This window comes from Syngnathus leptorhynchus, chromosome 9 (assembly GCF_054491065.1).
Source record: "Syngnathus leptorhynchus isolate UIUO chromosome 9, UIUO_Slep, whole genome shotgun sequence".
NCBI classification, from domain to species: Eukaryota; Metazoa; Chordata; class Actinopteri; order Syngnathiformes; family Syngnathidae; genus Syngnathus; species Syngnathus leptorhynchus.
In genome coordinates this window covers 12,107,327-12,134,661 of record NC_141203.1, presented here as the reverse complement: position 1 = coordinate 12,134,661, position 27,335 = coordinate 12,107,327, and the positions used below count along the sequence as shown (strand labels likewise).

The window sequence follows — 27,335 nt, the reverse complement described above, 5'->3', positions numbered from 1 at the left end:
TAGCTAGATAAATCGGAATGGTACATTAATCACTAGATAAAAAAAGACAAACTGTTGACATAGATCTTTAATTTGTTCGTAAATTGTTCGCATGCCTGCACATTCACACACAGCCTGCGGGTGGCGCTAGCTCCTCATCAATGTTAACGGTGTACTGAAATGTAGCAGTTGTCCGTGCTATAGCTTCCTGTGATGCTAGTCCATATTTAGTGTCCAGTTAGTCCTGGCCTCGGGTCCAGCTGACAGGTATCCAGTTTGCATCCACCTGTGCCCGGTGGATAGCGGCATGAAGCTTAGCACAGGTGTCGCTTAGCTGCTCATTGACTAGCACTTCATCAAACAAATGTTTGTACTTCTGCTCCATCTGCAGAGACGATTCCCCCAGGTCCAGAAGGTCTTGATTCTGTAGCACATACACACAAATGATTATTCATACCCGAGAGAGGTATGGACATGTGTTCTACTCATTCTTACAGTGATGTATCTGTTGTGCAGGTAACTGCAAATGATTCTGGCGTTCACTCTAGTTTGTGCGAGTTTCTCCAAGGTGGGAGCTTTGATGAAGATCACGTAGGGCTTGTACTTCCAGGTCCTCAGTGGAGGAATATTCTACAACAAGACAGATACTCTTTCCAAACAGTAAAACGTATTCATTCTGCTACTATGCTGTATTGTGTTCCTCCTACATGTGGTTGGATGTCAACGATGCACACACGTCCCCGTTTGATGACCTCGTCGATGGCGTCGATGCTGGTCCCGTACTTGTGGCCCTTATACTCGCCGTATTCCACAAGCCTGCGCAAACACACGCAGAGTCAGGTGCGTGTGAAGAATGTAAAATGGCAACAAAAAAAAAGAGGCTCACCTGTGGCTGCACACCATGTAGTCAAAGAGTTCTTTGTTGACAAAGTGGTACTCTCTACCTGTCTGTTCCCACGCTCTGATTGGTCGGGTGGTGTCTGCGGCGGCCGATCACAATAAACGTTACTCGCGGATTTCATACGCGGCGTTCAAGGAGGCGCTGACGTACGTGGAGTTGTTCCCTCGTATGTGTCCGGGTTGAGTTTAATGATGGTCTGTCTCAGCTTGTTGATGCCTACTCCGGACGCGCCTGTCCGGTACGTACGAAATGGACGATAAGACGAAAAAAGACAACGAGAAGCCAAAGTGTTGACAAAGGTATGCTAAGTGATGCTCTTCTCACCTACGAGGATGATGAGTCGATGGTGGTCCTGTGGGGGTCGTTGGTAGAGGACCACTTCCTCGTAGGGCGTGGCCACAGTGGAACAGGAGGCGGCGATGCTGGAGCAGGACATTCGCCTTCTCTTGGAAAGCGACCTCCTCAACAGACAAAAACTACGACGGAAACCCGCTAAGAACACAATGATGTTTATTTTATGACAACAACAAAAATGATGCAATCATATATTTCATATTGCGCAATCTTACCAAGGTAGAGCCCGTCAGGAAATTCTGATGGTTCTGACTCTGAAAGATATGACATCACATTGCCTTGCATGACTACAACATTTAACTACCTGACTGGCCTACTAACTTTATGACCAACTAACTACCTGACTAATTTACAGGAGACTTACCTACCAATATGTATTTCTTCCTGATCTGTTGGATTTCAAAAAGCCATATGTTTTATGTGTCTTTAATAAAATACAAGTATTATAAAAAGTATGCATTACCCGCACTGCATTTCTCTTGAGGTTCCTCCTCTGAAAGAGAAAACATTCATTCAACGTACAAAAATGTCATCTTTATAATTGTATACATTCCATTTGAGATGGCCTCACCTGCTCTGCTGCCTCCACCGCCACACTCGTCCTTCTCATGCTTATCATCTTTACACTCTTTCTGATCCCTCTGCTCCTTCTCTTTACTGATGACATCATCATAAACAATACACCACCACAACATGATGAGTTAATAGTTAGATAGTTAGTTAGTTAGTTAGTTAGTTAGTTGTGGTGTCAGGTAACCTCTTCAACGTGGCGGCGGACGGAATTAATCCAACAAAGGAGGCTGAGCTGGTGAGCTTCCTGGCCTGCCACCACTGTCCATCTGACTGGTCCAAGACCTCCAGCACTTCACCCTGACTGAAGAAAACCCCGACATCAGGGCAGGGTATGGAAGAGTCCCGCAAGGGGCAGTAGTCCACCATGGCCCTCATGTAGACCTGACATCGGAGAAGAAGATACTCAGCACACATCTATCACATGAGGATGCTGAAGGTTCCTTACTGGTTTGTTGATGCTGCTCAGCTGGAAGCTGTTTGGAATTACTTTAAAGAGAATCGTGCCCTCTGACCTCATCTGAGGACACAAATGATTGAGACTTGAGTAACCAATCTGAGACACATAAGAAACGGGAGGAGCAATATGACAAATGGGGAGCATGAGAATCATGGCAGACAAACCAGCATCTGGATGACCTGCTCGGGGTCCAACCCTACCAGTGGCTTCCCATCCACCTCCAGCAGATGATCTCCAGGATGGAGAAGACCTGATACACACACAGAATGTGTTACTGCACATCTGAACTATTCTTTCTCACACACACTACACACACACACCGCTGCGGTCTGCAAGTCCTCCACGAATAACTCTTGCGATAAATATCTCTCCAGTCTCCTTGTCCTTCCTTATGGTGGCCCCCTGAGACACATGGGTACACAGTAAAGACAAAAGGCAATGCTGGTCCTCACGCAAAAGTTCTTCATTTGTGTTCTGACCAGAGGTTGTTCATTCTTAGCCAGACAAACGATCCTCACGACATCCTTATCTTCAGCCGGCCCGTCAGGTAGCGGGGCCAAGACGGGTCCGAAGTCTGCTTGAGCCACGGCGTCGTGACAGGACAACAGGGCCTGAAGATGATTCGAGATTAAGGAGCGTTTAAGGACCCGGCAGGCGACTAGATGGAGAACCTTTATGTGTGGAGAGCTCAGGAGGATCTGAAGCTCTGTAGCCTCCACAGAAGGAGTCTGGACTGTATGCAGGACACCCTGGACCTCAATAACAAAAGACAGAAGCTAGAGTTAGTGTAGCATTTTTCTTTCTCAGCAGAAAAGCGGGTGTGTCTGCTAATATTCACTCAATTAGTTAGTCAGTTAATTGGGTAGTCTGTGAGGCAAACAATCAATCAATTAATTTGCCAATCAGTTCGTCAATTTGTCCCTTAGTTTGACAGCAAGTCAATTAGCGCGTTTTCATAATTGTTATGCTAATTGTTTGCAATAACCTCGCGTGAAAGTCCCGAAGCGTGAGACAGAAGAGGGCGGGGCCAAATTCTCTTGAAAGTCAACAGGCACTCATAAATCTGTAGAAGAAGAAAACAGGAACTTATGCCTGACCATGGTAGCCACTTCCGGGAGTCCCCGTCACTCCTCCTGGTTGGAATCGTACCTGAAGCAGTGCGCGCAGCCACGGAGCTCTCAGGAGTTCGTAAAGTAGATGAGCGCCATTGACGTTTCTCGTGGCTGCCTCGCTGACATCTTCCACCATCCTGGATAGGACACCAATGACGCCTGAAAATGAGTTAAAATGGCAGCTGTAAAGTCAAAACTTCCCGTGTCTTTTCAGGTATGGCGTAGTGATACTTTTTTTTTGGTCTGTCTACTCATAATTATTTTTATTTATTTTATTTATTATTATTTTTAACTTTGTTAGAGATCAGATTTGAGCAAAAGCGGGACACTGGATGATGGGTAAAATAGCTCCAAAATGGCGTCTCCCGCCATAATTGAAGAACTTCCGGTTGTCTGATTGTGTGTTTCCTACCATTCTCCTCAGTGTGAGTCATGACGAGTGTCCTCTATCAGCATCAGCATGGCCCGGAAAACAAAGCACATCAACGTTTACTGTTCGAAAGTGGAACTTCATCTACCTGTAGAAGCATTTTGTTCCACCAGGAGGCGCCATCACGCTACACTGACACAAATAGAGGTGAGTTTCCATCGACCGTGTTCTAAATGTGGACAATGCCAGCTTTAGTTTTCTTTTATTAGACTTATTCCAAGAATGAGCTCAATTCTGAAGAGCAAAGCCTTACAAAAGTCTTCATTCGCCTTTAAAAGTTCATATACTCTGTATGATAATACTCTATATCAATGTGACTTTAGTAGCTACTGTATCGTTTTCCATCACTTCTGTTCATGATTGATATTCATGTATGACGGGGGGGAAAATTGCAATTAAAAAAAAAAAAGGAGAAAACATACCCCCCAAAATTAAATCTTCCTGTTGGAGAAAGATTCCTGAATGGCTTGGTCCATTTTAGGGCCAGTGGAGTGACGCTAGTGTGCGTCTCTTAACCAGTCATAGAATAAAATGAAGGCGGTTTTTATTTCTTCAAAACAACTGTCAACACGCGCCAATAGTGAAAGTTTAACTTCACTTTTTAACACTGTGAAATGATGTAACGTTAGCATTTATGGCAAAGGATGTAATATTAAAGGACGTATTCAGAAGTTTCAACTCACCTCATGATCGTCTCGTTGGAGTCTCACGCTGATGTTTGGTGTTTGAATGCCAGAGTTACTTAAAACAGACTAATCCTTAAGCCTTTAAACTTGCTCACACGCGCATCGACACACTTTGGAGTTAATTAGATGCACAAACCACGAGGAGAGATGTTGTATTTTTTTAAATGGCAGTGTTTTTCTTGCACACAAAGTTAGTTAGTTATTAAAAAAAGATGAAAAAAAAAATCTGTTAACATTTTGAAATATTATAATAAACACATTTTTAAAACGCACTAAAACTACATATTTAATCAAATGTGCAAGTAGAACTTTAATGTCAATTTTGTTTAAAAAAATTAATAAATAAAAGATTATCCTTACTGGGTGGCTACAATATAAGTTGAACCTTCCGAGCATCTGACATTTACTTTTTATGTTTATTATTTATTTAGTTAACGAGTGCACGAGGGAAATAAGCGTGAACGATATAAGATGTACATACAGTATATAATAAGAGACGCACGCTGGCCAGAGGCACAAAGCAAATTTAAGCTAACAACTTCATTACAGAGGCGTCATGTGATGCATTAAAGCTGACCACAACCCTTAGAGAACAGTGAAGTTTATTCGACATGAAAGTCAGATGTTTTCAAATGTATTTATTTATTTATTTATTTATTTATTTATTTATTTATTTATTTATTTATTTATTGCCAGTGTCTCCCTTTTAAAGTGTTCAAATGGATGGTTTGGCTATCAACCAACAGGGGGCACTGTGACTCCAGATGGACTTTAAAAAAAAGTTTTTTCTTTTTCCCCAACGAGTCTGGTATCCATAGACGAATATAGCAAGTCTAATAAATCTGTACTTACAAAACGAAACGTATGATTTTTTTTAATAAAAAACCGAAACCATTAAATCTATTTATCCTAAGAGAAATTTCAATGAAAAAAACGACCGAAATTACCTCCAAAATAAAACATAAAATGGTAAATGAAAAATAAATATTTGAAAACAATTAAACAAATAATAAGGTGGTAAATAACAATGTAGAAATAAATGAAAAATGTGACAATGTTTATAATTGAAAGAAATCTGTCTTATTTTATTAAAACTTAAAATAAATTCATACCAAGCATAAATATATTGCATTAGTTCATTTTATTTTGAAAAATCACAACTTGGCTGATGACTGATTTAGTTTGAAAATAAGTGAGTCATGCGCATGCATTTGCGCACGCACACACTCGCATACACATTTGATCAATGCTAATGGAGTCTACACTGCCTGGTAACAAGAGCCGACTTGTGTGTGTGCGTGTGTGTGTGTGTGTGTGTGTGTGGGGGGGGGGGTCATGACAAGCATGCTAATGGGACACTTACACGCGTGTTAGGACACGTAGCATTTACGCGATGCACTAATGGCTAACTTACATGCGCGTGGCACATAAAGGGCATGTAGGACTCGACCCAGCGGCTGTCATTCACCCGTCCTAAATAATCCATGCAGTCAATAGCAACAACAGGATGCGCTCTTTCATGGTCTTTTACTGTGAAAGGAAGCACAGGATATGGGAAATCATCTGCACCTGGGTCAAACGATCACTAGGCCATGTTTTAATGGCAACGAACAGTGTGCAGGATGGGAAGTAGGAGAAAAGAAAGAGAAGAATGGCGGAAGGATGGAAGGCAAGAAGAAGAATGGAGAAAAGTAAGCAATGAAGGAAGGAAATGGGCATTGGAGGAAGAAGGCCCGGTGTAATGAAGTGTTGGCTACTTTGGACGATGACTCTCCTTGTTCCCTGGGGGAGGTCACGGAAACTTCTGAGTGAGGAAATAAAACACATTGAAGGCCCATCTTGGCTTTCCTTCAACTTGAGCACTTGAGCTCTTCTTTAACGGCTCTTTCTCCCTCTTCCTCCCAACTTCACAGTCCATCCTTCTTTCCCATTCTGTGCTCTTCCTCATCCCCTCTTTCTCCCCCCCTTAGCGGGTTTATTGATGACCTGCTGTTCTCTGCAGCAGACAAGATACAAAAACCACTGCAAACTGCTTCTCCAGCCCTCAGGCAGGTGACCAGCTGGGTGGATGTGTGCTTTTTGTGATCGAATATAGCAAATCTAGTCTTTAATTGTGGAAAAATATTCCCAAAAGTAGAACATTGCCATTTTTTGTGCAAATATTGCACTTTTGTAGTCAAACATAGCACGTGAAGATTTATGGACGGAGGAGACGATGACATTCGGGGAGGAGGAAGTGGGTCAGGGAGGAGGAGAAGGTGTCTCCAGCAAAGATTTATGTGCGATGCCTCTTCTTCCTTTTCTTCTACTTCCAGGCAGGACGTGAGGTGGGGGGAGTTTATAGAAGTGGGGGGGGGCTTGGTATCGAAACTAAATGAGAGTGTCAGGTCGCTGCTGAATTGGACCCGGGGCGATGCCACGGAGGAAGAAGTGGGCCATGCAGGGAGCAGAGGAGGAATGATGGAGGGCTGGGCTAGAAAAGGGTCTAGGCGTTGAAGGGGGGGGGGGGGTGGATTAGTTGGGGGGGGGGGGGGGGGTGAGTTAGTGTGTAGGCTTTTAGATGATGTCAGTCCCTGGTGGAGCCTGGCTGGCGTCCGCTGGTCCGGAATTAATGCCGGATGATGAACACTCTCACTGACCAACTGACTGGCAAGGCAAAAAAAACATTATTTTTATTATTATGATTGACTTGCTGCACTTTTGAAGATCAACTTGCATCGTCCGGTAGCGGTGGAAAAGGATTGAGATCACAATGACAACCGTTTGACCACCTACAGGACACGTGTGGAATATTGGAGTGGTGGAAAGGGTGCGGGGGTGGACAAACAATGGAAGTGGAACCAGGTCTCCATGTGCCCACACTGGTGGATCTTCTGCATGGATTCCAGTGAGCCCGTTTTTTGCCATGACAAAGATTTCATTGGCGCGGATCTCAGTCAGCTGTGTTCACACCCATAACAGCGCAAACACCCCTTTCTACCTGCACTCGAAAATAACAAGACTAAGAAAATTCCACCCAATTGCACAAATATCAAGACATTTTGAGAAATCCACAAACGCAAACACGCACAAAAGCAGCTTTGTGGGTGCTGTACTGTCGTGGTCATGTGGCACGGCGTCCATGAACCACAGGTGGTTCGGATGTGACGCAGGGGACACATCTGGATGTTTGTGTGAACGCGTGCACGCAACCACACACGAAAACACATGCACAAACACACAACACACAGTCATGCAACCCACTCAATGGGGTTTCATAAGAGGCGATAAACACATGCTAAAATCCCAGTAGAACGGTGCCATGGCGATGGCGCGCAAACATCATGCGGTCCAATGAGACGCTGACGTGTTTGTTGCTACTTTGAATGGATGGATAGTTTTTCACCGCCTGGAAAATAATCAAATCATCTTCAAATAAATCAATTCAAATACAGTTTTAGATCAATTGTGACAAATTCCATCCCCCCCAAAAATAGAATCTTCAAATGATAAAAAATGTTTAAAGTTTCAGATGGCCACTCATGACAAAATAGGAAACATCTAGACACACAATGGTCAATTCTGTGGTTTGTATCGCCATTACCCAAACAACGTGTACGTTAGTTAGCGTGAAGCCACTAACGCTGCATTTAATCTCCTCAAACAACGCATTGGACACAGTCCACCGATAATCGTTTGAGTCTGTGCATGTGTGTATGTGTTAACAATGATGTATTTGCAGCTGTCAATCACAAAACGAGAAGGTAATGACGCGGCTACATGTTTGTGGCGTATAAACGCGCATTAGCCATGGCGGCCATCAAAGGAAGGTCACCGCGGAGATGTTTTATGGCCTCATAAAAGTAGATGTCTCTCTTCTTCTACAACACACCTCTATTGTTTATACACACATACACACACACCTCTAAACGGCCATTTTGTCTATCCGCTAACCACCTGAGACATCTCAATGTGACTTTAATTTACAAAAAGACACTTTGACACCTGTTAGGCCATTGCCATGTGTTTAAAACTGGTTACTTTTACATATCATAGACACCATGCAAGCAGTAGCAGTACTAGTGTAAGTAGTAGTTAGTATGCTAGTCGTAATAGCAGTACTAAAATCCAACATGCTAGTAGTAGTTTGAGCCATACTGGTATATATTTTGAGTAGTGTGACCGGCTGTTTCTGGCAATCTGTCGGCCAGTATTGATCACCCCCCCCCCATCTTGCCTTGATAAAAATCAATGATGAAAATGTCTTAAGAGCTCATATAGAAGCCATCTGCTCCCCCTCCCCTCAGACACCCCTTTCGGCCTTCTCCTCCGAGACGTGTTCCTCCATCCCTGGAGATGTGACACGATGCACCTGAGGGAAATGTCATGTGACTTTTTCTTTGTTGGACTTAATTCCCTACACAATGTGTGCTTCATCTGCTGCTTACCAAGCACATTTATACGGTACGTAGTGCACCTGATACCACTAAAATAATCTTGAATTGATATTGAGGTTAGTTTTCATTTCAGTTCCCAAACATGACATGCAAGATATGACAATCAAACAAGTTTGTGATGTGTCGAAATCTAAGACCATCGCCGTTTCTGTAGTTTATTTTTTTTTAATTAGCATCATGCTTAGCCACAGGGTCGAGCTAACCCAGTCATGTGACCCGAAATGGTGGAAGAAGGTCTGCTCTGTTTCATGCTGCTCGAAAATGTGCAATGTGCCTTTCACATGTACGCCCTCATACTGCTTTTTGACGCCGCTTGTATTTGGAGAGCTACTCGCTCATGTGCATCCTCTGAGGTCCTCACTGGACTGACTGGCTGGAGCGTTGCTCGGCTCCTTTTAAAGCTCGCTAAAAATAACTCACCCCCCTCTTTGCCCAAAAAGGCGGGGCTGACAGCGGGAAATAGCCAATGGCGAGCCTATCTCCCAACAAGTCCCGCCTCCCACCTAACGAGCAGCGCCCCCTTACGTGGCCGGCGATGACATCACGAAGCCGATTTACCTTTTATGGTCACGCGAGCAAGTGAGTGACAAGTGGAGTCCACGCCCCCTCTGGTCCCCCGCTTATGTGGTACCTGGCAACCTGCAAAAGCCTGCATGGCGAAGCTGCGTTGGCTTGCGCCGAGAAGCAGACCTGGCAACCCGCAGCCTGCATGGCGAGCTGCCTGTGCGGAAGCAAACCTGGCAGCCGCGAGCAGAGGCGGAACCGACAAAACTAAGCTTGATTTTTTTTTTCTCCTTTTCAACAAATTAAAATTAAAGTACGCGCTCATTCTGAGCTTTCCTGCTTCGGCTGTAGTTGTTTTTTTTTGTTTTTGTTTTTCTCTCCCCACCTAAACGTGAGATGAGGAAATAATTGTTTGGATGTGACACTTCCCGTGCGGACTTTTTTGGGGGCTTGATTGTGGACGTTTTTCTTTGACTTCTTGTTGTTCTTGCACAACAAGCATGGACGTGCTGGCTAATTACAGTATTTTCCAGGAACTCCAACTGGTGCACGACACTGGTTATTTCTCCGCGATGCCTTCCCTGGAGGAAAATTGGCAGCAGGTCTGTATGCAGTTTTTGAAAAAAAAAAGAAATTCATACATATAAATATTTTTAATAATTTTCACGTTATTCTTTTTACTGTCCAGTTTGACTTGTCCGTTTTTTTCTTTTTTTCCCCTGAATTATATATTAATTTCCTCGCTCACATGGATCGCAGCGCGGTCCGCTGACAGGCACACACGCACGCGGACGCACTCGTAAAAACAGTCACGTGCCTTCCTCTCAAAAGGAAAAACCAAATCTATTTTTTTGAATGTTGTACTTATAGCTTCTCCCTTGAATAGCTTTTAAGATTTTTTCCCCCCCTTTACGCATTTAAACGTGCTTTTCTTGCGTGGAGCGTTGTTGTGCTGCGTGCGCGCGCCTCGGGCGCGATAGGGCTGCGCGCTTCAGCACTGATCTGATCGATGCGTACGCATGCACGCGCCTAATGGCCGCTGGCTCCCTTTACTAAATAATACATGCACACCTGTCATGGCGAATTTGCAGACTAAATTATGTATCATCATCATCCTCTTGCGTGCGTGCGCGCGCGCGTGTGTATAAAATGTTTTGTTGACATCAGGCCCCGTGTAAATCATATTCACGCTCATCACGTGCTCACTAAAAGCTATTAATGAGCACGTGGTATGTTAATTGGCATGTGTGTGATGGTTCCACACTGATGGACATTGAATGAGCACAGCTGTGACCAGCGCGTGTGTGTGTGTGTGTGTGTGTGTGTGTGTGTGTGTGTGTGTGTGTGTGCTTGTGCGCGCGCGCGCGCGTGCACGTGTGTGTTTGTGGCCCACATGTCCATTACGCCTACAGTACTGAATGAAGCCCCGTCCCATCCATTAAGTCTGCATTTACTCGACAGCAGTAAAAACTGTCATTTTCCACCTTTTTTTGAGGTGGGGGGGCTTGAAAGGCAGCGACGCGGAATGGGGCACAGTCATTTCCTCGAATACCGAGTTCCTCGAATCAGACTTGTGCAGTTCTTTTGAGGGCTCTGCAGATTTGTCAGTAGGCAACTTTACCTGCTGTTTTATGTAAAAGACAACGATATGGAATAGGTGGAAGAAGTGGACCAAAATGTTGACCTCTAAGCGGTCACTCCAAAGTGTCATTTAAAGCTTGTGTGTATAAGATATGCCAGGGGTCGATAACAACAGTTATGACTCTTCATTTGTTGTCATTAGCGTTGTAACATGGTTGCTGGCTTCGATGGAGTCCGCACATGAAGTTAGCCGCCATTCGCTAACTTAGCAACAAGCTAAGTGTAAACATTTGTCTTTGGACCAGAGGCTATTTCATGACTTTATCTTGTAGCATAGATTGGACTAGACAATTGACACAAATGGATATCAAATCCCATTTGAGCTCATTTGCTGCACGGCATCTTAAGCGATGATTAGTATTCTTGTAAACTCGTGACATTTGCTGTCTTATGATTATTATTTTTTTCCCTCCTGCAAAGTCAGCATTCTTACAGATAAACTTACATAACATAGAAGAGCGAAACTAGAAACTACATGTGGTCGCTCCGCAATGATGTCCATGTTTATCTTCCATAATGATCCCCTTAATGAAACTTTAAATGGCGATATCATTAGAAATAAAGTAGCGTCGTATTAATAACTGTAGTTGAGTCAATAAAAGCCTCGACCAGCCTTTATTACTGCGATCTTAAAAAGACAACACGGCATCTTAAATGTATCGAGCGATGTCAAGTTTCCTCGAAATTCTTTCTCTGCGGCGACACGCACACGCGCACACACTGGCGTCGTCATGTTTGGTTGCTTCCTGTGTCTTCTGCTTCTTTGTCCTCTCTCATCAACTGCTTTGCCCGACCGCAAACACACACACACACACACACACACACACACACACACACACACACACACACAGTCCCGCCTGTCTGTTAGCCTTGTTGCGTCTGACAGCAGCATGTAGTCTTCGCCGTATAATTGCTGCGTCTGTGCCGATTGGGAATGATGTGATGGCCTTTTGGGATTTGTGCCTGTGTGACGATAAATCCAAATTTTCCAGACTGGCGTAACATTCCCTTTCCGCTATTTTTACCACATCCCGGTTAAAAGCATTTTTCCCCTTCCCGCCTGTTGCGCACTGTCGTCGTTTGATCTGTTTTCATCCCGATTGATGGATTGATCCACCGCGGCGTCACCACGGATCCCGGCGACTCACCAGACGCTTGCGTGCCGCCGATCCGATTCGGCGCGGAGCTGAATTCCCGATGGGAATCACGGCGGCACGGGAGATAAGAACAGGCGTGTACATCGGCCGCTATCGTCTGCACTCCAATTGCTTTTTGGCAGCTTGCCGTCGGGGTATGGAGCGCACCGCTAGCATACGTAAAAGATTCAACGATGATTTGAATTCAATAACAATACTACCCCAACTTTGACATTGTGATGTTTGCAAAGCAAAACGATCCACTTCCTGTTTCCTTCCAGGCATGGCTTGTGAGACTTTTTCGTGCATCCTGATACAATCGACACGGAGTTTCGTGTTGATTGGTTTTGCAGAGTACCCGAGTGCATGTTTGATTGTCAAAATATGAAGGGTACCAAAAGTGTCTCATCATAAAGATTTGTGCTCGACCAGCATTTAGCATCCAAACCAAACTTCCTGTTTTGATTTGTATGGCAGCCCGTTTAGGCAGCTGCTTCTGAAAATAGTCTGATTGCCAATCAATTAATCATGCCTGTCCCGAGGGTCTGTTTTTTTGTTGACACACACACACACGATTGCGTGAGTTAACAGCTGTTTCCTGGTCAGACAAAAAGAGGAAACAAAACAAAGAATGAAGAACAGAGGAAGTGAATGACAGAGAAACCGAATGACTGGTCATCTTCCTAATCCTCCTTCACTTTTTTTTTTTTTTTTTACATCAAACTTCCTTTTTTTTGAAATTTGTAATGTGAACATTTAGCTCAGCGGAACTTGTGAGCCGCAGACATTGCTAATCAAAGTGCAGATCAGCAGATTTCACAGATGGAAAGAAAAAGTGATGAAAACACAAAGCTGATCTTTGATGAGCAATCTGCGTTTGATTGATCATCTTCCTTCTCCTTGCTGGGAGGCTGCACATCGATTCATTTGTGTAGCACACACACACACGCACTCACACACCTAGGTCGGCCGTAATTCAGGAGGCGAATGAGGCGTTCAGTCGCCGGCGCGGGAGATTAAATAAGAGACTATTACCCGGACAAACTAGTCGGGAGTACGGCGCCGTCAAAGCGGAACAAATGAGGCACGACCACAAAGTTGGGTTGTGAAAGTCGTCCTCATCTTTCCACATGACAGGATCTGTGGGTGTGTGTGTGTGTGTGTGTGTGTGTAAATGAAAGAAGTCAAAGGGGATCAAAAACAAGGCATGATTAATATCCTGGCAGTCATTGAATATTTTAAATCAGCTGCCTAAACGGGCTGCCATACAAAATAGAAGAGGAAGTCAACAGCAAGACAGAGTTTTTCTTGTGTGCTTTTAAAAAGACAGTGGGGCAGTATGAGTTGCTCAGCAATCACTGACTGCTAGATAGCAATTGCCTAAAAGAGAAACAAATTTGGAAAGCAACAAATTTGCCTACTTGACTATATTTCTAAAACGCTGCCTTAACAGGCTGCAGTGAAGCCAAACATAAGCCAAGGTTTCCCCCCCCCCCCCCCCTCCGTTGTTCCTAAACTGCTTTGATTTGGTTCGGCAAAATCGACAGAACGATCTAACGATTTATAGATTGATTTGTTGTCTTGTTCCGAGTGTTCTGACCTCCTGTTCGCTCCCAAAATGTGACTCGCTTGCTTCCCGATGCCTCAATTCTGCATGATGGACAAGAAAAAAATCAATTGTACTCTGCCATGGTCTTTTTCAGCCAGCAAACTCACTTTATGCATATGTGGCGAGAGAGAGATAGCTTGCCAACACGGCCTGAAGCTAGCGGGACAACACACACACATACACACGTGTAAAGGTTACATACAGTTTTGGTTTACATGAACTTTAAGCCACATGAGTTGCGTTGTCATGGTAACGTTTAAAGCTGCCTGACTCTGTGCGTGTTAGGATGAGGGAAACGAGGAGAAAAAAGTGGTGCGAGTTCCCCCGAAAAGTGTGACAAGTTACCGTAGACACACAAACATACACATTTCATTGGCGTAAGTCAGCATTTCAGTTCTCGTCGACTCGGGCTAGGTATTTGATGACTTCTGTCTGGCGCTCATTGATCTCGCGTGGCCAAACACTAACACCACGTTTATGTTCTAATCAATAGCAACACAACAACACGAAAGACCCTCCGGACGCTCATTTGGGCATGTCGCTTTGTTTTACACATTCTCTGTGTGTGTGTGTGTGTGTGCCACCATTCCAGCGCCGCTTCATGCATGGATGATTGTTGTGCGAGCGTAAATGGGTCGATGTAGAGGAGGAGGGTGACCTTGGGAATAAGAGCGCAGACGTTTGTCTCGGAGGCGACGAGCGCTAAGACTAAACTGAGACACACGCAAAGATAAACATGGTGACGGGAAGTCCAGTCGACGAAGGGGAAGTTGTAGTACAGGAAGTAGTAGGTCAGACTTCCTGTTGAATCCAGTTTGCAATGTACTTCCAGGCTCTATTCATACATGATGTACGTTGACATGGTTTTAGTGTGCGTTGAGGCAATGCAAGTCTATGTGGTGCACTTTTACTTGATGCATCTCTACATGGTCCATGTAGGCCAGCAGACCGATGACGTTGTCGTGGCAACGCAGCGTGAAGCCACAATGACTTTTGCTTTGTTTTGTGGGTTAGTGTAGTCTATGAGGAATACACAAGTGCGTGTGTGTGTGTGTGTGTGTGTGTGTGTGTGTGTGTGTGTGTGTGTGTGTGTGTGTGTGTGTGTGTGTGTGACGGCAGGCTCCTCGAGAGCTTTGCATATTCTCTATTTGCGTTGCAGCTCCATGTGTGTTTAAAAGTAGCAGCTGCTTGAAGGTTTGTAATTACATTGATGCTAATTTTCATTAGCCAGTCTTTTGCATGATGTTAGCATAAAGCTAGTGTGCATTCATTATGTTTTGGTAGAACATTTTGGTGACTAAACCTACAATGTCAAAGCTGCTTTAAGGTTTGTATTAAATTTAAATTAGCCACTCTATGGCATTTGTATATATATATTTCATGATACATTCGCATTATATGAGCACATGTTTATTAACAGTGTGTCAGATTTACGGTAAACACCAACTGAGAAACTTTTGGTTATGTAATTGTGATTGCTCGGAAACAGGATGAGCCCCAAAAACAATCCATATTGGTCATTGAATTATATTTTATGAAGACCAATATGATAAAGTTTTTTTGTCCTTGTTAAAAAAAAGAAACCAACACATGGTAAAAAAATCGAATCTTCTAATGTGTTGCATAGTTGCCAAGTGACACATACGACATGTGAAAATGTCCTTTTTTTTACCTTTTTTTTTTTTTTTTTCGTGATAGAAAATTGGGAGTCTTCCAAGATGACCTCATTTTTTTTTCTTTTTCCTCCAAGAGGGAGCGTCACTGTGATGCCAGTCAGAGAACAGCATTTTCGTGTGTGCGTGTGTTCATGCGTGTGTGCACGCGTGTAGATGTGTGTGTGCATAGTACATGTGAATTATTTAGGGTTGAACTGCAGGACAAAGCAAAATGGAAATGTGGAGGGTGTTTCTCTTTTCACCCCAGGATGGCTCTCTAATGCACATCCACACACACTATGAGTCATGTGACCCACCCGCTCTGCTTTCCAGCAAAGTGAGAACCACCCCATCCCAAAAAAAAAAAAAAAAAATCTCTGGAGGTCAGACTGCGGTGAGGCCATGATGGTGATGGAGGTCCCCGGAGGCAACCAGGTGCTCTTTTTTTGTCCCCTCGCGTGATTGGTTGCCAAGGCAACCACATCTGCACGCTTGTCTGCGTCGCAAGTTGAAAGCGGTCGGTTGTCCTCGCAACACGTTTGGGAGGTCACGGGCCAAATTCGTTAGCTCTGTTTTTATGATTACTCTTCACATGAATGAACTTAGGCACATTTTTAAACGAGGAAATTATAAGTGTACCTAATGAAACGGCCGCCGAATGCATGCGACGGCCAGAAGCCTTTTAATGTAAAAAGCAATCAATGCAGACAAAGACACACACACACACACACACACAGACGCGTCCAGTGATCATAAATACATTCATAAGCAGTGAAGTCATCACACACTCTCCCAGCAGCCTTTGTTTCACGCACACACGCCGAGTCACGCATGCTCACACTTCACAATGACCTAATCCCTGAACTCATCCCATCACACACACACACACACACGGAGTCAAGACAAAGGGTTAATCCATTAGGACTCAACAACAGCTGAGACCTCCTTCAGGTTCATTGTCTTAAACATGTCATCCGTCAAGTAGCTTCAAGTAACAGTACAGTCATCCTCATCGCAACATTTGGTGCTTCCACTCATGGTGGACAAATTTCATGCATGCAAGTAAAACTGCCTTCAGGGCCTGATTTATTTATTTTTTCCTCCATATAAATCAAAAGGAGATGCGTTAAAACAAAATGGCAGACGTCCTGTTGTCTGGCACATGGCTTCTTGAGACTTTGTCGTCTGGCAAAATTCATGTGGCTAAGTGAATTTGGCTCCGGGGGCTGACTTTTCAAACGCGCCCTAGAACGTCCTATAGTGAAGGTGACTGAAGCTTGTCGCTAATGTTCTCTTGCTAGCAGAAGAAGCATTAACAGCACTTTTAAATCACGCCATTGATGTGCTACTTTCACGCTCAATTAGCAAGGCAGACGTGTTTGTCAGTTTGCATGGATTTGAATGTGCGTGCTTACAAACTTGAGTGACCCTGTGTGGGTGTCGCAATGGGTAAGCAAATATTAGTGATTGGGTTAGGTATGCAAGTTAGTGGGTAAGCGTGGATGACGTCACTGCTGATATGGTGGCATTACACAACTTTCATTTTTGGCGGGCGTTTGGTAAAACTGACCGACGAGGATGGGATTCGAACCCACGCGTGCAGAGCACAATGGATTAGCAGTCCATCGCCTTAACCACTCGGCCACCTCGTCCTGCTGTGATTGCAGATAGGAATTGATGTATCCAATATTTCTGTTAGTATGGTGGAATTACATAACTTTCATTTTTAGGTGTCATGTGTCAAAACTAACCGACGAGTACACTACTAGTAATCGACAACTTAAGCTCTTACTTGATTCATTCTAACATAACATTTCAACAACATCCATTTAACATTTCCACAGCACAACAACCGACGAGGATGGGGATTCGAACCCACGCGTGCAGAGCACAATGGATTAGCAGTCCATCGCCTTAACCACTCGGCCACCTCGTCCTGCTGTGATTGCAGATAGGAATTGATGTATCCAATATTTCAATTAGTATGGTGGCATCATAACTTTGATTTTTGGCGGTCGTGTTTGTCCAAACTGACCGACGAGGATGGGATTCGAACCCACGCGTGCAGAGCACAATGGATTAGCAGTCCATCGCCTTAACCACTCGGCCACCTCGTCTTGCTGTGATTGCAGATAGGAATTGATGTATCCAATATTTCAATTAGTATGGTGGCATTACATAACTTTCATTTTTAGCGGTCATGTGTCAAAACTACCCGACGAGGATGGGATTCGAACCCACGCGTGCAGAGCACAATGGATTAGCAGTCCATCGCCTTAACCACTCGGCCACCTCGTCCTGCTGTGATTGCAGATAGGAATTGATGTATCCAATATTTCTGTTAGTATGGTGGCATTACATAACTTTTATTTTTAGGTGTCATGTGTCAAAACTAACCGACGAGGATGGGATTCGAACCCACGCGTGCAGAGCACAATGGATTAGCAGTCCATCGCCTTAACCACTCGGCCACCTCGTCCTGCTGTGTTTGCAGATAGGAATTGATGTATCCAATATTTCTGTTAGTATGGTGGCATTACATAACTTTCATTTTTAGGTGTCATGTGTTAAAACTGACCGACGAGGATGGGATTCGAACCCACGCGTGCAGAGCACAATGGATTAGCAGTCCATCGCCTTAACCACTCGGCCACCTCGTCCTGCTGTGATAAGATTTTAAATATAGACTTTCCTGAATAAGCCCCAAAATGTGCATTTCTTTAAAGAAAAGACAATCAGTATTTTTGAATTAAAAAAAAAATTTTTTCAAGCATTTATGAAAATCGTAGCAAATTTTGAAGTCAATTTTTTTCAACGATTCCCCATCATATTGTTGCAGTGTTTCATTTTTGAAAAAAGTTGTTTTTCTGAGAAAAACATTTTTAAAACAAAAAGTGTAGATCTTCATTTAAAACGTTTTTTCTTCTATTTCCGTCTTATGTTAAGGGAAAAAAAAAAATCAAGATTTTTTGTTTGCAGAGAGGTTTCTTTAATGATGCCGTGGAGACGGACGCATTGCGATGAGACCGAATACCAACGCGATAAAAGCACACCGCTTGCTTGAAGGATGCTAATTAGGCGCTATATTTCACCACCACTTGTCCAATTAACATCTTTTACACTGCCGATTACACACAATTTATCCTCATACAAATGTGTAATCATTTGATTCCTCGTTATTTATTTGCCTTTGAAGATTAGCGTTTGTATCCGTTGTGATGCAAAATGTGCCTTCGAGGATCTGCTGCTTTCACTGGAAATTCAATACAAAGAGCATTTAGCATTTCGTCTGTGTGTGTGTGTGTGTGTGTCTGAATGGGATGTCTGGATGGCAAGCCCATCGTCTTCCTGGCGGCGCAGGGCCACATGACAAATAACTAGCACACACACACACACACACAGTGAGAGTTTAATTAAGAGAAAGCTCAGCTGACGGAGGAACAGATGATTCTACCGCCGATTCCAATCCCTCCATCTCAGCCAATTACTCAAATGGCCTGGGACACACACACACACACAGAATGAGCATAAGCCTGTTTAAGCAGTATTAAATTATGCTTCAAATTAAAAGCTTGTACCTGCCTTGTCCCCTTAGTCTAGTCACTAGACTCTCGTGTGTGTGTGTGTGTTTGTTTCTTTGTGCATGTCTGCATGTGTGTGTGCGCGATTATGCTATTCATTAATTTTATGCCGTCGTATTTAATAAGCACAGACGGTGACATTTTTGGTGTATTTGCTTGTGTGTGTGTCTCTGTGCATTTTTGTGTGTTTGTGTCTACGTGGATGCAAGTAGACATTTTTTTAGGAATCCAAAATAAAACGCATTTCAGTGCCCGTCAATACCGTTCAGCGCTTTTGCGTCATCCCGGATTGGTCATTTTTGATGCAGGAGAGCATAAAAAGAAATACAAGATGTGCTTATTATTTTGAAAACTCTTTCATGCACGCACTGAGAAATGTATTATGAAATATGAAATGTTTAAAAACCACATTTTTTTTTCTCAGACATCTGATTCGGCCTATCTCTGCTTTTTGGTGTTTGCCATTAAATGCAATTATCAACTTTGAAGTCATTATGCTCTTCACACACACACTCGAAGCCTCTTTTGCGTCTAATGAGCCATCAGAGCGCTCGCATCCATGGAGGAGGCGGAGCTTCAAAGAGCCTCTTTGACACGCGCCAAAATGCGTCTTAATTAGGAGCCATTTGCGCACAAAAAGGAAAGAAAACACTCACCGGCTGAAGAGGGGAAATAAACACACAGACGCTCACTCACGCTGAGTCATGATTGATGTCCTGCCGCAATTTTTGTTACACTTTAATGTAGGGCTGAACCATTTTGAAACATAATCTAATTGCAATTTTTTTTTCCCCCCCCCCGCTGAATATTGCGATTAGTTTTTTTTCTTTTTTAAGTCGCGGCCTTTGCTTTTTGAAAAATTGAAACAAATATTTGACTTTTGTGACCCGGCTAGCATTGTGTTTACTTTGGGTTGGATGTCGTCGTGGTTTAGCCTTTGGTGTGATGATGCAGCACACAAGTTTGACTTCATCATCATCCTCATGGTGGTTAATGAGTGTGCACTCAAACGTTTCCTGGTGGATCCACTTGACTCTGTTTGCTTTTTTTTTTTTTTTGCGCTGTCAAAAGCCTCTCGGCTAGCTGCCCGCATGCATTCGTTATGGATACACACACACACACGCACGCACGGTACACGGATCGTCTTTCTCACCAGCGCTTGTTTGTTGAAAAAAAACAAAAAAGTGTTTATTTTAATGATTGTCACTCAGCAGTAGACCTCAGCTTCGGCTCATTTTTGCCTCACCGTGCAAACACAGCTATCAACGTCAAATTTCAAAACATACGTAACGACTGGAGTCGTTGCTTAGCTCGCAAACAAACAAACTTGAGCGTGTCATTGAACTAACAATGACACGACAGATTCACGATTGCACGTGTCACGCTCTACCGTGTCATACCGAGAGCCGTTCCTAATATTGTGACCAGCCCGTGTCTATAAATAGCTTTCCATCGTACATTTAATATTCCAGATATATGAAACCTTTAAGCATACACAATGTCATTCTCAAGGTAACGCTGCGTGTTGTGACCTTTCTCCATATGTTGTGTGTGTGTGTGTGTGTGCCTGCGCAGCAGTCCAAGACGTCAAGCAAGCAAGCTGATGATGCTGACATTCAACATCACTTCCCTCTCTGGCACATGCATAACATTTATACTCTCTCATGAAGCCGTTTTCACACGGCTTGTTAAAGAGCGCATTTCACGCATCGCTCTGCTCGGTATACGACGATATGCCGGGGATGAAGTCAATCTGGCAAATTTCCACCTCTACGCTTGACTTGTCCTGCTTCGTTGTGTCGAAATAGTCAGTGTACAAAAAGTTTTTTATGGTTATCTGACACGCGCTGTGTTGCGATGTAAAAATCCATTTTTGTAGCCCTCCAGACCACTAGGTGGTGCAATAGTGCAACATTAACACATCCTCTGTGTCTTCGGCCTTTCAGACATGTCTGGAGTTGGAGCGTTACCTCCAGACGGAGCCCAGGAGACTGTCGGAGCTCCTAGACGAGGACCTGGACCGTTTCCTGGCGCCCGCCCTCGCACAAGGCAGCGACAGCGATGAGGAGCTTATTGATCCCCTCCTGGCCAGTTTCCCGGCGCAGCCCAGCCCGCTCCCCAAAGTCCACGCCAAACTCCTTCAGACTTTGACGGACAGCAAGGATCAGGTCAAGGTGGCGGGGGTCAGCGCCGCCCAGCTGAGCGCCGCCGTTACGTCGCTAACGCCGCCCTCGTCCCCCGAGTTGGGGCGCCACCTCGAGAAACAGGCGGGCGGCGCGCTCACGCTCAAGTTGGTGGCCAAGAAGGTGGGCCTGGGGGCGGCCAAACTGGTGGCGGCCCGAGCGCTTACGTCTCCTCCGCCGTCCAAGCCCCCGGTGCCGGCGGGGGGGCCGCTCAGTGACGGCGAGCTGGGCGGAGGGCTGGGCCTGGCGGGGGACTCGGCGGAGAACAAGAAGAGGATACACCGGTGTCAGTTTAACGGCTGTCGCAAGGTTTACACCAAGAGCTCGCACCTGAAGGCGCACCAGAGAACGCACACAGGTAACACAATGTACAAATGTGCACACTTATGCTTTGCTCATAGAAAAGTACAGAGGACTGATGATAGAGCCTTGTGGTACACCTCATTATTTGCATACATCACTATTCTGTGCTATACTACGGAAGTCCCAAAAAGCGATGCGTGTCGATCCTTGACACATGCACGCTCATTGTGTGTGAATGTGTGAGTGTGCAGGGCCGCAGGTGTCAGACAGGCGCTCGTTTCACACCCGTCTCCCCTAATTGCCCCCCCCCCACACACACACACACAAACCACAATCAACCCCCCTCCTTTCCCGCTCCTTTCTTAAGCGTACACAGATGCACACACACACACACACACACGCTGAAGGAGGCGTGCCCAGGCCTGACGCCACGGCAACCATGACGCCAGCCAATTATTGCACGACGAAGCAAGGATGCGTGATGGAGAAGTCACCTAGCAACTGAGAGAACGCGCGTGTGTGTTTGTGGCAGGTGTGGGAGGGGGTGAGAGATCGAGTGAGGGAGCTTGACAGACACGAACAATCTGGCAGCCAATTAGGGAGGAGAGTGATGCAGTTGCCTAGCAACCAAATTCAAGCATGAGGAAGGGGGGGGGGGGGCCTTGAGGGGGATGGGGGTCCTGTATTGAATGGGCATACACCTTCATATTTATTTTACAAATGAACATTTTTCAAATATCAATATTGTGCCAAGGTCCATCCATCCACAGGGTGCATGTGCTCTAGCGGTTAGCATGTTAGAGCTTTTCATAATCATTATAAAAATAAAAAAAATAGGCTTATTTTTAAAAACTGTACAACAACCAGGTCCGTTTCTATTTTTACCTCACATTTGGACATTATTGCAGACGTTAAAAAAAAGGCAGCATTGATTAATGTTCATTGTAAATCCTAAAAAAAAAGGCAGATTAAGCTAATTAAACGGCTAATTAAATGGCTAATGAAAGTCCTAATGAAAGCGCTACGCTTGTAATGGGGAGGGCAGGATGCTGCCCACCCGTATGTAACACACACACACACATGCCGTAGCATCATGGTGGATTAGCGGCGCCAGCGTTGCGCGGGATTATCCGCTAACAAGAGCGTGTGGCGCCACCAGGACCTCCGGATCCCCCCCCTGAGTGTCAGGCCACTGCCGCTCAGATCATGTGAAGTCAGAACATGAGCATTGAACGCCCCGACAAGTTTAGACAATCAAGAATCTGATTGGATAACAGGTCAAAGCGAGGATTGCGTTGATGTTCTGTTTATATGCAGGAACTGTGTGCCCCTCTGAGGTCAATTCATTAGGCACACTAATGACATGGCTGTGCTGGCGTTTTGAGTGACAGTCTAAAAAGGCACAGTGTGAAGTATCCCTAATATTTTGACCCCGCGCACGTGCCGAGAACAATACGACATCTCCGAGGGAGGAAACTTCATTTACATGTCACCTCGGGCTGTGCGCCCGACTTGTAATGAACACAGTGCACCAGTAAAGACTTCATTTCCTGGACATTTATGACTGTTTATTGTGTTAAAGCGCTGGGGCATGGCCATGTTGTGGTGACACCTCCTCTTTTGTGTGTGTGTGTGTGTGTGTGTGTGTGTTAGGCGAGAAGCCATACAAGTGCTCGTGGGAAGGGTGCGAGTGGCGCTTTGCCCGCAGCGACGAACTGACGCGACACTACCGCAAACACACCGGCGCAAAGCCCTTCAAGTGCAACCACTGTGACAGGTAAACACACACACACACACATGCACACAAATACACACATTGTGAGAGACGGCTTTGTTAAAAAAAAAGTAAAACAATCAAACAGTCAAGTCACAAAAAGAAAAAAAAAAGCAAAGCTAGCTGTTTAGCACTCCGACACGCAAAACAAATGCACACGGCCCTACAAAAACATACACACAAATATTAATCATGTCCGGACCCCCTTAAGGTGAGCAGGAGGACGAGGACACAAAGAGGAGCGAAGATGAAAAGGCTTTGAGTGAGAGGGGCTCTCAGAGTAACCAGCTGGACCCCCAAAATTCACACACGCTAACCGCATGGCCATCTGTCCACGCAGACACACACACACACACTTAAATCATGTGTGAAAAGCTCAAGTAGCAAAACCAATGAGATTGACAAAGTGATGGATGGATGGACAGACAGACGGATCAATGGAAGGGTGGATGAATCTATGGACAGATCCACTGATGATTCTCTCCAGACGGACGGACAGACGGATGCTGTACGCCAATAGAATGAACACACAAAATATCCATGCCATGTCCTTGTGTGTACACGCAGGTGTTTCTCCAGGTCCGACCATTTGGCACTGCACATGAAACGCCACGTCTGAAGGGGGCGCTACCGGAAAGCAGGACAAAAAAAAGAAGAAAGAGAAGAAGCCTGTCCACCACCACCACCACCACCTGGTGTCAGAGGAGAAGGAAAAAGGAGGAGGAGGAGTAGTTAGATTGTCAGTTTTCATTCACTTACACACTCACTGTTTTTTACGTGCCGTTTTCAAACGCATCACGCCAGTTAAAGCGTCTAGAATTTTCTTAGAAAAAAAAAAATCGTCATATACTCCTATTTGTACAATCAAACTTTTTGGGGTTTTTTTTTTAACGCGTGGCAATTAGCCACGAGAAAACGCCATCCAGCCGAAGAAAACAACACAATCTGACATCCGAGAGACTTGCCGCCCTCTTGCCGGCTCTCCTCCGCAGCAATGGACCCTTTTGGGCGGGAAAGAAATGCGCAGCGACACTTTGATTTTTTTTTTTTTCTACCGGGAGAACCACAACAACGTTTCTTCTTGATGACACTTTTTGCTCTTTTTTTCTCATTTGGAGAAAAATGTCTGAACTCAACAGAATGTGAGAGAACTGGCCAATCAAAGAAACGGGAGGAAGGAAGTGCATTTTTTTTTAACTTCCTGTTTGTGCCACACGATGTGTGCGGTCAAAAGGGACGCCACTAACTAGCTGGTGAGTTATCCGCCAAGTTAGCTACTAAGTTAGCTGGTAAGTAAGACGCTAAGTTAGCCACTAACTCAGCCGCTCACTTAACTGCTAACTTGACTGCTGACTTGATATCCAATGACTGCACTTTTTTTTTTTTTTTTTCTAATGTTCAACTCATTGTTTTTTTTCTACTGCAAACAGAAAGAAAAAAATACAACAAAAAAAATGGAAGAAAACCACTAAAAACACACAAAAACAGGCTGAACACATACGCACACAAACTGTTCATGTTCAAACGGTTTTTCGCACTTAACTACTTAGCATAGTTTTTTTTTTTTTCTGATAACAAATGATCTGATTCTGGTTTCCATGGCAACGTTTTCTTGATCCGCTTCCGTCATGCTTTTCTCTTTGGAAACATTAACCATGGACATTCAAACATAGACGCTGGAAAATCCTCCTTCCCTGGTGCCGCCGATGGCAGAAATATCCCAAGGGCGGTCGGAACAATCAAAACCAAAAACCTCCAACGTGGATTCATCATTTTGAGGCAGCTCCACCACGTTTTTGTACAGGGGGGGGGGGGGGTACGACAAATAAAAATTCACCGCCATTAGCCCCCTTTCACGCCAACCATTTACCCGGTTTGCCGTTGTGTGTTAAGGTCACCTAGCAAATTTCCCGGTTTCTGAGGTAGACTCAAGAAGGCTGTGTAAAAGGAAGACGGTGGAAATTTTAACAACGATGAAAAACGATTGTCCGACAAATATATTTGCTTCGCTTCAACCTCTCTAAATTGCCAATTGTGTCCACAAAAGTGCTCGGAATGAGACGTACAATCACAGAAGGATGCTAGTAGCACTTTTCAAAGCGCCAACATATGATTGTGTCGATGGGAAACTATTATGACCAAACTTTTTTTTCCCCCCCATGCTTCCGCCTCGCTCACCTTGGCTTAGTTTGTTTCGGCTTGACTCCCGAGCTAGCTGCCGATTAGCATTAGCACTATTAGCAACCCACAAGCGAGTAGCGAATGAGGCTCTTTTGGGTGCACAGGGACAACGTATGAGAGAAAAATGGCGGGGAATGTGAGGTGTTTCAGAGGTCTAATTGTGTCAGACTCCATTAGCGGTGCGCTAACAAAAGATCATCTTAGCATAAATGGCCACCACATACAAACACTGGCCTTCTAGTGTAAGATATTTTGGCTTTCAGAGCCCAATTAGCTGTTTGAGCTATAGCTTTGGTGTAGTTAAGTCATGTTAGCGCAGCACTAGCAGCTACTAGACGGAGGCAACCTTAGCATCAGCCGAGGTCCTCTTTGGGTTAGTTTTAGCGAAGGGTTAAGATTGTTGATTCCAAATGATTCCAAAGAGAGACTCACCAGCCAATCATGGAATAGGACTGGCTGAATTAGACGGTGCCATCTCACCAGTCGCCAGCTATGTCTGTTAGCTTTTGTAAATAGCGTGACTTCCTTAGCCACTTTCTGCTTTAGTTCTTGCTAACGTTGCACTACGTGATCACAATTCTTGCACTGCTAGCTCGTTAGCCAGCTAGCATAGTCTCGTCGCACTTGTCGCACATCCGCCACGCCACCAGGACAGCACGTCACATATCCGACACCTGTTAATCAAATGCCTTGACACTCAGTCATGTGACTCTCTTGGCGTTGCTGCTATCACATGACTCATTAGCCACATTAGCTTTTTTTTTTTTTTTGTAACTGAAATCTGTCACCAATTTGTTGAGAATTCCCGAAAAAGTCACTCATCAAACAAACTGTAAATTGAAAAAACTAAATTTTTGATATTTAATTCTTAATATTTTTTAGGCGAAAGATTTTTGCCTCTGTAATTTTGTGCGTGACATTCTGAGATGTAAAAATGTCTTGTTGTTGTGACTCAATGGCGCAATGCGGTACTGCAATAGCGATAGCTCAAGGCATCGAATTGACTATGATTGTTTTTAATTGGCTTATATTCATGTTTGAATAAAAAGTTTTTAAAAAAATAGTACACATATTCAAATCAAGATGGAGGCTTTTAGCTGTGGTCACTCATTAGCTTCCTTAGCATCTGTTAAGCACAGTTCTACAACCCAAACACACCGCAATTTTTTTTTCAATGATTTTTGTGAAAAAGTCACATGAAAAAATCACAAATTGGAAGATGTCCTTTTCTGAAATGTTACTATTTCTGGACATTGGCTCAATATTCATTGCAAAGAAATCCTGACAAAAATATTTGACATCCACTTGAGTGACTCAATGGCACCCCCAAAGAAGCAAAGTGGTACTGCATCTAAGCACTAGTTTGGTCATTGAATTATTTTTCTCAATCATTATTGAATCATTTTGCTGATGTTAGAACATCAATTAACGGGATGTTGAAAGTGACATTTTTCAGGGGGGAGGGCGTTACTCTGATCAAATCAATTTTCTTTGTGGTTACTGAGTCCCATTGCCGACACCTTTTTTGCTGTACAAAGTGTTGAAATGATATGATTTGTATGATACGACATTATGTTGTTTATTGACGAGGGAGAGTTTATTTTTGTTACTGGATGTGTTTGATAATTGTTTTTTCTAAATTGGTATTGTATCATATCTATGCAACAAGTGTCCAGTGAAGCCTTTTTATTTAAGAATGTACAAATATGTGTAATAAATCGTAGAATCTCAACTCTCGCTTTTGTTGTATTCCTTCTCAACTGATTGATCTTGTTATGCTGCAAGGATCCACTAGGTGTCAGTGTGGCTGTCAGGTGCACGTTTGAGCCCCCCCCTCCTC

General features: G+C 44.2%; 2 protein-coding genes and 6 non-coding genes across 13 annotated transcripts; 1 reads left to right on the top strand and 7 right to left on the bottom strand.

Annotated features, from left to right (window-relative positions):
- Nucleotides 1-64: 64 nt before the first annotated feature.
- LOC147051262 (MAGUK p55 subfamily member 4-like) lies at nucleotides 65-4,963 on the bottom strand. Of its 5 annotated transcripts, XM_085920643.1 has the most exons (22): nucleotides 4,490-4,963; nucleotides 4,229-4,316; nucleotides 3,789-3,822; nucleotides 3,414-3,535; nucleotides 3,250-3,327; nucleotides 2,936-3,019; nucleotides 2,744-2,875; nucleotides 2,585-2,666; nucleotides 2,429-2,514; nucleotides 2,253-2,324; nucleotides 1,992-2,188; nucleotides 1,806-1,891; nucleotides 1,698-1,727; nucleotides 1,603-1,623; nucleotides 1,450-1,488; nucleotides 1,205-1,372; nucleotides 1,031-1,111; nucleotides 866-959; nucleotides 687-795; nucleotides 475-609; nucleotides 354-403; nucleotides 65-265 (listed from the first exon to the last, which is right to left on the bottom strand). In XM_085920643.1, the coding sequence occupies exons 3-22, from the start codon at nucleotides 3,808-3,810 to the stop codon at nucleotides 196-198; spliced, it is 1,758 nt and encodes a 585-aa protein (XP_085776769.1). In that variant the 5' UTR covers nucleotides 3,811-3,822; nucleotides 4,229-4,316; nucleotides 4,490-4,963; the 3' UTR covers nucleotides 65-195. The 5 variants fall into 5 exon arrangements, with proteins under 5 accessions (XP_085776769.1, XP_085776767.1, XP_085776765.1 ...); XM_085920641.1 differs by having other exon boundaries at nucleotides 65-403; XM_085920639.1 differs by having other exon boundaries at nucleotides 65-403; nucleotides 2,744-3,019.
- A 3,836-nt stretch (nucleotides 4,964-8,799) lies between these two features.
- Nucleotides 8,800-27,227, top strand: LOC147051255 (Krueppel-like factor 7). 2 transcript variants are annotated; one of them, XM_085920646.1, is made up of 5 exons: nucleotides 8,800-8,935; nucleotides 9,966-10,034; nucleotides 21,001-21,595; nucleotides 23,194-23,317; nucleotides 23,882-27,227. In XM_085920646.1, the coding sequence occupies exons 2-5, from the start codon at nucleotides 10,005-10,007 to the stop codon at nucleotides 23,931-23,933; spliced, it is 801 nt and encodes a 266-aa protein (XP_085776772.1). In that variant the 5' UTR covers nucleotides 8,800-8,935; nucleotides 9,966-10,004; the 3' UTR covers nucleotides 23,934-27,227. The 2 variants fall into 2 exon arrangements, with proteins under 2 accessions (XP_085776772.1, XP_085776770.1); XM_085920644.1 differs by lacking the exon at nucleotides 8,800-8,935 and having other exon boundaries at nucleotides 9,690-10,034.
- On the bottom strand, nucleotides 17,044-17,125 carry trnas-gcu (transfer RNA serine (anticodon GCU)). Its single transcript has one exon. It is a non-coding gene; the product is annotated as a tRNA-Ser (tRNA).
- trnas-gcu (transfer RNA serine (anticodon GCU)) lies at nucleotides 17,327-17,409 on the bottom strand. Its single transcript has one exon. It is a non-coding gene; the product is annotated as a tRNA-Ser (tRNA).
- trnas-gcu (transfer RNA serine (anticodon GCU)) lies at nucleotides 17,509-17,590 on the bottom strand. Its single transcript has one exon. It is a non-coding gene; the product is annotated as a tRNA-Ser (tRNA).
- On the bottom strand, nucleotides 17,690-17,771 carry trnas-gcu (transfer RNA serine (anticodon GCU)). The gene has a single exon. It is a non-coding gene; the product is annotated as a tRNA-Ser (tRNA).
- Nucleotides 17,871-17,952, bottom strand: trnas-gcu (transfer RNA serine (anticodon GCU)). The gene has a single exon. It is a non-coding gene; the product is annotated as a tRNA-Ser (tRNA).
- On the bottom strand, nucleotides 18,052-18,133 carry trnas-gcu (transfer RNA serine (anticodon GCU)). Its single transcript has one exon. It is a non-coding gene; the product is annotated as a tRNA-Ser (tRNA).
- Nucleotides 27,228-27,335: the final 108 nt, after the last annotated feature.

Coding starts and splice junctions, on each gene's coding strand:
- LOC147051262 (XM_085920639.1), bottom strand. CDS start 3,810: ATGACTCACACTGAGGAGAATG. Junction 2,189..2,252: donor TGAGCAGCATCAACAAACCA/GTAAGGAACCTT, acceptor CTCCGATGTCAG/GTCTACATGAGGGCCATGGT. Junction 1,373..1,449: donor TCCTGACGGGCTCTACCTTG/GTAAGATTGCGC, acceptor TTGTGTTCTTAG/CGGGTTTCCGTCGTAGTTTT.
- LOC147051255 (XM_085920644.1), top strand. CDS start 9,933: ATGGACGTGCTGGCTAATTACAGTATTTTCCAGGAACTCCAACTGGTG. Junction 10,035..21,000: donor TGGAGGAAAATTGGCAGCAG/GTCTGTATGCAG, acceptor TCGGCCTTTCAG/ACATGTCTGGAGTTGGAGCG. Junction 21,596..23,193: donor GCACCAGAGAACGCACACAG/GTAACACAATGT, acceptor TGTGTGTGTTAG/GCGAGAAGCCATACAAGTGC.